The sequence below is a fragment of the Procambarus clarkii genome, unplaced genomic scaffold (genome assembly GCF_040958095.1).
Source record: "Procambarus clarkii isolate CNS0578487 unplaced genomic scaffold, FALCON_Pclarkii_2.0 HiC_scaffold_107, whole genome shotgun sequence".
In the NCBI taxonomy this organism is placed as follows: Eukaryota; Metazoa; Arthropoda; class Malacostraca; order Decapoda; family Cambaridae; genus Procambarus; species Procambarus clarkii.
Genome location: NW_027189140.1, coordinates 2490755 through 2499541, shown reverse-complemented (window position 1 = coordinate 2499541; position 8787 = coordinate 2490755). Strand labels below are relative to the sequence as shown.

The window sequence follows — 8787 nt, the reverse complement described above, 5'->3', positions numbered from 1 at the left end:
AACGTCATATGAAGTGGTGCACACTTTCGCGACAGTTACTCAACATGTCATATGAATTGTTGCACAGTTCTAAGGGTTAAATTTGGAAGCAGTTAATAATACATTTAGTTAATGGTAAGTTAAGAGCAATACTGTACATCAGCCTTAATACAGTAAGCTTTTAACCTTTTAGCACTTGAGCCCAGACCTGTATTTGATGTTTCACTACAATAAAAAACAATAATTGGATAAAATTTTATTAAAAAATACAGATGCAGTTTTATTAAAAAATATTTTAACATTTATTGATTTCTTAATCATAAAATTCATAAAATTGTATTGAAAAATATAATCAAACAAAAATTAATAATTACTTTAGGAATCTTGACAATTGTTTGATTTAACCATTGCATAATAATATACTGGTTAAATAAATGACATGTGTTGTTAGAGGTGTCTTCGTCGCATGATGTTTAAGGCATTGGTGATGTTAGCACCCGCCCCACGTCAGCCTGGCCACATGATCAGTTTTGCGACTAGTTGCTTTAACAAAGCCTAAAAACTGTATTTCAGACACAGCCTGAACAAACCGTGCTCTGGTAAGCTGTTAAGGAAAACAATGGCTCCTAAGCTCAATTAAAATTTATCTTTACTTAATACTTAAAATAAATAAATAAATAAATAAATAAATAAATTATATAGAAGTGAGTACCACCTCTGGCTGGAAGAAGGGGGACCCTTAGCCTCAGAGGAAAGCACACACAATGCATTAGAAGGAATGTTTATATATATATTTTTTGTTCCACTCTTCCCATCCAAAATATGGGTTGTCTGCTTCTACCACACGATCCCTTCATTTCACCTGTGCGTGTACACTCTTCTCATCACACGTAACCATGCAGTCTACAGTCATATCTTGAGGTTATCTTGAGATGATTTCGGGGCTTTTTTAGTGTCCCCGTGGCCTGGTCCTCGACCAGGCCTCCACCCCCCAGGAAGCAGCCCGTGACAGCTGGCTAACACCCAGGTACCTATTTTACTGCTAGGTAACAGGGGCATAGGGTGAAAGAAACTCTGCCCATTGTTTCTCGCCGGTGCCTGGGATCGAACCCAGGACCACAGGATCACAAGTCCAGCGTGCTGTCCGCTCGGCCGACCGGCTCCCATTGTCTATACTATATGTCTATACTTTCTCAATGGATTGTGCTTCAGGCACTCTACAACACATTACATTCCCTCATCTCTTTTACTTGTATAATTCCTCATTGCTATACCCATTCCACACACCTATACCAGCTACAGAGATAAAAGTACTCATTTAAGGTTAGGAAATTATCAGGAAAAAGTGCTAAGCCAGTATAACTATATAGCACTTGGATGGGATATGAGGACAAGGAGGTGCAATAGGATAGGGCAAGGAATGCTGCCCAACCACTTAAGACAGTTGGGGCACCAATACTGAAGTGCAAGTAGTGAGGTGTTGGTCTACCAACCAGTACAAGTAGTTGAGCACTCATTTAAACTGCTGGTATTATTTGAGCCCTTCCACACTAACATAACTTCTCTTCATTATACTATTCACCTCTCCTACCTCTCTTCTCATCCATAAAGGCAGTATACAGCTCCTCTGTGAGGAGCCCCCCCCCCCTTGATGGCTTCCTGAAGCTATCTCACTCACTTCTCTGTCGCTCCTACTTCACCATCTAAACTCTCATTTATCTAATACTGCCCACAAGTCTATAGAGCTTACTACCTCTTCTAGTACCTCTTGCCAAATTTTTATCCTATAGTTGACTACTGTACTACAGTTCACTACTTTGCAACTATAAGGCTCCTCAAAATCCATGTTAATACAGTATCTATTTTTTCAAACCAAATACCCTTACTTTTTCTATAATTACTAATTTTCTTTCCTTGAACACACTACTGAAGTCATTCACAATATTTTTCCAATTCTTCCTCACTCTCAGCAAAGAACACATCATCTGCTTTACAGACATGTCAATAACCAGAATTTACCCCATCACAACAATACATTACATTGCTAATGAACTTCCACTTACTCAACAGTTCTTCATAACCACCAACAATGCTTCCTGATTATTCCAATCATATACATTTTTTTAAATCCATTAAGGCAGTATACAGCTCTTCTGTGAGGAGCCCCCCCCCCTTCCTTGATGGCGTCTTGAAGCTATCTTGCTGAGATGACTCCCCACTACTGGGTCACACGAGTCCATTTGCCCTACCAGATACCAGGGGTCAGAACCTGGCCCCTTCACAGGGGTGTAGAGAGCTGGGATGTATTCTCGTCACCTCACCGGAAAAGTATCCATAAAGTCAGAGTGAAGCTTTACAGACAACTGCAAGATTCATAGCACACAAGGCAATGAGACTGCCAAACGACTCAGCAATCTATTCAGGAGAAACAGTGAACCACTCAGACTAGAGTGGCAAGCGACATATAATAGAGTAAACCCATCACAGTAGTACCGCTAGCCACCATCAAACGGCCTGGAGCCCAGTCTCTCAGTTGACACCAAGGCTAGTACTTCCATTGATGCAGTGTTGTAAACATGGTGTAGTGGTGCTTCCTGGGTCATCGAAGTTTGCCCAAGTCAAATCTTTTATCTTTCTGGATCTTTTAGCCATGTGTCTGAACCTGGGCATTTTCCACGACTCCAACTCTTTCTGTTGGTTGGCCTAGCAACATTTCTCATTGGTTTCGGCCTTCTGCCCTGTGCATGTGGAGTTTCTGATGCAGGTCTTTGCCATTTGCATTGTGAGCAGTTGGTTGTGTTATTGGTGTCCCACCTGTGTCTGTCTTCATGGTAGGTGTATGTTGTCTGGTGCTCATTTCCCTCTTCTGTCCCTGCTCCTCCTGTTCTGTCCCTGCTCCTTCTCTTCTGTCCCTGCTCCTTCTCTTCTGTCCCTGCTCCTCCTCTTCTGTCCCTGCTCCTCCTCTTCTGTCCCTGCTCCTCCTCTTCTGTCCCTGCTCCTCCTCTCTTCTGTCCCCTGCTCCTCTCCTCTTCTGTCCCTGCTCCTCCTCTTCTGTCCCTGCTCCTCCTCTTCTGTCCCTGCTCCTCCTCTTCTGTCCCTGCTCCTCCTCTTCTGTCCCTGCTCCTCCTCTTCTGTCCCTGCTCCTTCTCTTCTGTCCCTGCTCCTTCTCTTCTGTCCCTGCTCCTTCTCTTCTTCCCTGCTCCTTCTCTTCCTGTCCCTGCTTCCTCCTCTTCTGTCCCTGCTCCTTCTCTTCTGTCCCTGCTCCTTCTCTTCTGTCCCTGCTCCTCCTCTTCTGTCCCTGCTCCTCCTCTTCTGTCCCTGCTCCTCCTCTTCTGTCCCCTGCTCCTTCTCTTCTGTCCCTGCTCCTTCTCTTCTGTCCCTGCTCCTTCTCTTCTGTCCCTGCTCCTTCTCTTCTGTCCCTGCTCTCCTCCTCTTCTGTCCCTGCTCCTTCTCTTCTGTCCCTGCCTCCTCCTGTTCTGTCCCTTCTCTTCTTCTGTCCCTGCTCCTTCTCTTCTGTCCCTGCTCCTCCCTGCTCTGTCCCTGCTCCTCCTGTTCTGTCCCTTCTCTTCTTCTGTCCCTGCTCCTTCTCTTCTGTCCTTGCTCCTCCTCTTCTGGTGTACTCTCTGGGGTTCCGTTCCAAGTGTTGTGCCTCTCCTGCTGCTGCCTGATTCTGTTTCCTCTTGCTGTTTGGTGTTGGCGGTGCTGCTGTTGATTGTGTTTGGCGTCATTACAGTTTTGGCATCATTCTGCAAGTTGTCTCTGACATTTGGTTCTCCTCCGACTGGCTCCATGCTCCTTCTGATCAGTCTTAGTCTCTTGATGAGGTTTTGGTCTTTCTTTCCCCTCCTCGGTTCATGGTTGCTCATTCAGTCTGGAGTCTTCTCATTACTATATGGAGTGGTATTTATGTGACTCTCACCTCCGGCTGAGAGACTGGTGAGTTTGTACTCTCCTCCGGAAGTGGAATGGGTGGGAGAGGGTTTGGTTTATTATCCACCTAGGGGGATGCAGCATTGTTATACCCAAACTAGTGGCATTTTGCCACTGCCTCTGTGCCATCAGTTCTGTCACAGTGGGCTACCATGTTAGTTGACCCTGTTTTCTTTGGTCCCTGTTCTTAGGCTCATTTTCCTCTAGTTCTTGGCAGTGTTTTCATGGCAGGTCTGCCTATAGTCTGTCCTCGGGGGGGGGCCCCGTGGTGTTAATTTGTACTCTGTGCTGGCTGCAGTTTTCTCACCCATGGAATGGGTTATTTTTACAGGCTCGGGGTTTTGGTGTTCAGACAGGGTCCTGTGGTGCCTTGTTTGGTTCTTGCTGTTCATCCTTGTCAATCGTGTGTGTGTATTGCTGGACAAGGTTCCCAGCCTGTTATCTCTTCTTTGTGATAGTATTTGCCATCTCTCCTACTCTCTGGCATGTCTCTTGACTCTTTTTCTCTCTGGATTGTTAGCTTCAGGAAGGCACCAAGACATTCCTCCCAGAAAACAGCATTGAAAGTAATAAAATGCCTCTTTCGAGTAGAGCCCTTGCTCCCTCTCTCCTTCCATACCAGGTTCATTGGTTAGGCTCTAGACTGGCTATGGAGTCAGCTGTGAGCTGGGGACTCTGGGTCGCCTGGGGGCAGCTAGAGGCATTAATGGGTTAATGCTAGTTTGAGTGGTTCACTGTTTTCTCCTGAGCAGATTGCAAAGTTGTTTGGCCGTCTCATTGCCCTAAGTGCTATGAACTTGCAGCCGTCTGTATAGCTTAAGTGACTTTCTGATGCTTTCCTCGTAGGGTGATGACAATATGACTCTGCTCTCTGTGTATCTGTGAAGGAGACACGTTCTGGCTCTGGTCCTTGGTAGGCCAATGGGCTCATGTGTCCCAATAGTAGGAAGCCATCTCGGCGAGATAGCTTCAGGGAGCTACTGGGACTCTACCTTGAAAGAGGCATTTCATTGCATTCAACGCTGGTGTCCCCTTAAACAAGAAACTTTGCAGTAACCATTTTCAGGGTAAATAAATGTTTTATACACATTCTTCCCTTCCAAAACATACGTTGTTCCATCCCTATCCTTTTCTTTGTTCTCTGTTACTCTCTCAACATACACCCTCGCACACACTTTTCTTGGGATGCTAATTAACAAAATCTTTCCTACTACCCACTACCTTCTCCCTAACATAAAGGTGTTCTATATGCAAGGAGAAGTTCTATTTCTTACTTCTGTGTTTACTGCACAATCACTATATTTGCATTTATACTTATACAAGTCAATAACATGGATGTACTAGTAAATACTTTAATAGCTTAAACAGTAAGAAAAGGATACTGAAGTCTCTGATCTATTGCATTCTTGCTGGATGTATCTTCCTCTGGATCAGCCACTGAAATATAGGCCTGAAGCCAGTCATACAAATTGATGAGGCGCCCACACTCCAAGTGAAGCTTGTAGACCACGCTGACGTCTGGTAAGGTTGTCACCACACTTGACGGCTCCTCCAGCTGACAACACTCGCACTGAAACACACAATACAAATGAATAATATTTATAAATATCTCAGATGTAACTGGACACTATTTACAATGTATAAATGATAACATCTAAAGAAATGATGTAGATTTATTGATTAGATCAGAGTAGCAACAGATCTGTGTCTCTAAATGAGCAGCTTCTCTCATCTGGTGATTACCAAATTAACAAGAATGGAATTTTTTTTTATGTTTAGCAGCCTTGAATTTTACTCATCATGGGTAAGTAGATGTGAGCTTGTGTAGTCCATATCAAGAAATCAAAATGTGACTAATACAATTTGGTAAACTCTCACCTTAGCATCTTTCTAAAGACACTACTACTGCATCACATATCATACTATTATTATTATTATTACAGTACTGTATAAGCTCGCTTATGCGAAGCCCACTTTACCGAATCTTTGGGTTATTCGGCTGTTTTTGAAGCCGGATAAAAACTTCACCATATCAGAAAAGAATTTGGATAACCGAAGGTTTTGCAGGATAATGCAGTTAGGCATCGGGTCATACTGTAGCAGTGGCTTGAGATGCAGGGTATGGGAGGGGTTGAGGTGGCTGGTTTCAGGGTAGGGGGTGTTGGAGAGAGGGTAGAGTTGGGAGGGACTGTCTGGGATGTGGTGGGTGTGTGTATGTGTAGGTTGGTGTGGGGTGTGTGTGTGGGCTAAGGATGTGTGTGTGTGTGTGTGTGGGGGGGCGAGTGTGGGATCTGGTGGGGTGTGTTTGTGTAGGGATCTGGTGGGTGTGTTTGTGTAGGTGAGTGGTGTGAGGTGTGTAGGGGGTGTGGGTGGATGTGGAGTGCATGTGTGTGGGTGAGTGTGGGGTGTATAGGGTGTGTGTAGGGTGTGGGTGGATGTGGAGTGCATGTGTGTGGGTGGGTGTGTGGGGTGTATAGGGGTGTGTGTAGGGTGTGGTTTTATGTGAGTGCATGTGTGTGCAACCCGTTCTCGCAAATCTAATAAGTCAATATTGACTTATTAAATATGTGCATAGGTGACATACTTAACATAATAGATACCCTTAAAAAGATTCATAGAAAACACCGACCTTACCTAACCTTGTTAGTATCTTAAGATAAGCATTTTATTGCTTCGTAATTACAATTATTACCTAACCTATAATAGGTATAGGTTAAGTAATAATTGTAATTACGAAGCAATAAGATGCTTATCTTAAGATACTAACAAGGTTAGGTAAGGTCGGTGTTTTCTATGAATCTTTTTAAGGGTATCTATTATGTTTAGTATATCACCTATGCACGTAGTTAATAAGTCCATATTGACTTTACGAATTTGCGAGAACGGGTTGGTGTGTGGGTGAGTGTGGAGTATGTAGAGGGGTGGGGGTGTGGGTGGGTGTGGGGTGTATAGCGGTGTGTGTAGGGATGTGGGTGTATTTGTGTGGGGGTTTGGGATGTGTGTGTGATGTGGGGGGTTTGGGATGTGTGTGTGACGTGGGGGGTGAGTGTGGGATGTGGGGGGTGTGTATGTGCAAGTGGGTGTGTGGGTGTATTTGTGTGGGATTTTGAGATGCCCGCCCTCCCTCCCTCCCTCCCTGCCTCCATCACTGCCTGACTCCATCTTTCCCTCCCTGCCACTCTCCATCTACCATCCTTGTGAACACTCAAATCCTCCCCTTCTACCCATGCCATGCCCTCATTCATCCCATTCCGGAAGAGCTAGGAGGGGAGGATGGGGATATAGCATGGTAGAAGGGGGATAATTGAGTGTTCACGAGGGTTGGAGGGAGGGAAGGAGGGAGCCATTGGAAGGGATTATGCAAGCACACAGGATGGCTGGAGTGGGTGTGGGGGATCTGGAGTGGGTGTGGCGAGGGAGCCGGTCGGCCGAGCGGACAGCACGCGGGACTTGTGATCCTGTGGGACCTGGGTTCGATCCCAGGCACCGGCGAGAAACAATGGGCAGAGTTTCTTTCACCCTATGCCCCTGTTACCTAGCAGTAAAATAGGTACCTGGGTGTTAGTCAGCTGTCACGGGCTGCTTCCTGGGGGTGGAGGCCTGGTCGAGGACCGGGCCGCGGGGACACTAAAAGCCCCGAAATCATCTCAAGATAACCTCAAGATAAGTCTCTGAATGTGGTTGTGGGTGTGAGGTGTGGGGTGTGGTGGGTCTCTGAATGTTATGTGCCTGCCTACCAGCCAGTTAGAAATCCATCTATTCATCCAGCCCTTCCTCCTTCCCTGTCTGTTCACCTACTTGCCTCACCCACCTACCAGCCAGCCACACACTAATTATAGTGTGTGTGGAATTTAAATTATGTTGGTTGTGGTACCAAAAATTGCTAACATATTCACTTTTGAACTTCCCGGTAAAAATACTGCTTTTTTACCTGAAACGCCCACAAATTGTGGGACCAGGTATGAGCGAATAGAGCAAGCCTCTTTCCCTATCACCCTGTCAATGGGACAAACTGCGAAAGCGTCGATGCCCCTTACAAGAACCCGACCTACGCACAGAGCCAACACCTCGCCAACCAGATGATGACGGTTCTGAAGGTGACGCCACAACGAAACTGGCACCAGTGGCCTACCACGACGAGCGGAACCCCGAGACCTGGCACGATCCCTCCGGGAAGATCCCCCCGGGATCCCTGGAGAACCAACAAGTCGGACATCGGATGACAGCTAGCAGAAGCCACCGGCATATACTCTACCACCGCAGAATCGAAAAACAGCAGGGGAACAAAAAGGCATAGACATTCTATGCCTTTTCTATTCTAAGCCAGGGCCCAAGCAGATTCCAAGCAAGAAGCAAGCACCGCCTGCCAACACGCGAGCCAGGAGGCATAAAACAGCGACTCTGCATCCTGCAGGATCAGCGTAAATAGCTACAACAAGGCAGCCGACGCAAGTGCCGCCGAGCCCAAGGCGCCAGACCCAGGAACGGCCCCAAGCTCCTCTAAATCCTCTTCAAGCCAGTCCAAAGACAACTCCAGAAGGGAAAAGAAACGCAAAGCTGAGACCAGCAGACCACGAGCGTACAAGTCATCAGCAACCAGTGCAGCCAAAAGGGAGGGAACCTGCATGTGAAGCTGCACGACACCCAAATCCAGAGGAGGAGTAGGGGCCAACAAGTACTCATTGAGGTGCTCAAACTCGCCCCTCCAGGAAAACCTGGACCACCGTCAACACCTCACGTCACTCAAGCGTGCGGGAATGACAGAAGGTATGCTAAATCTCCAAAGCAAACACAGGACAGTCCGCCAGCGAGGACAAATCCGGATCCTCATACAGAATCCAGTAGGGAAACGAAGACCCAAACCTGAACGTAGTCGGA

The 8787-nt window shown here is 46.4% G+C and overlaps 1 protein-coding gene across 1 annotated transcript in view; it reads right to left on the bottom strand.

The window, feature by feature from the left end:
• Positions 1–222: 222 nt before the first annotated feature.
• The window catches only part of LOC138360309 (origin recognition complex subunit 3-like), a 53388-nt gene continuing 44823 nt past the window's right edge, over positions 223–8787 (bottom strand). Inside the window, exons 4-5 of the mRNA XM_069320224.1 lie at positions 5292–5479; positions 223–575 (exon numbers count right to left, since the gene is read on the bottom strand). Of these exons, the coding sequence (XP_069176325.1) occupies positions 470–575; positions 5292–5479 (294 nt within the window). The 3' untranslated portion in view covers positions 223–469. The remainder of the gene's footprint in view (positions 576–5291; positions 5480–8787) is intronic.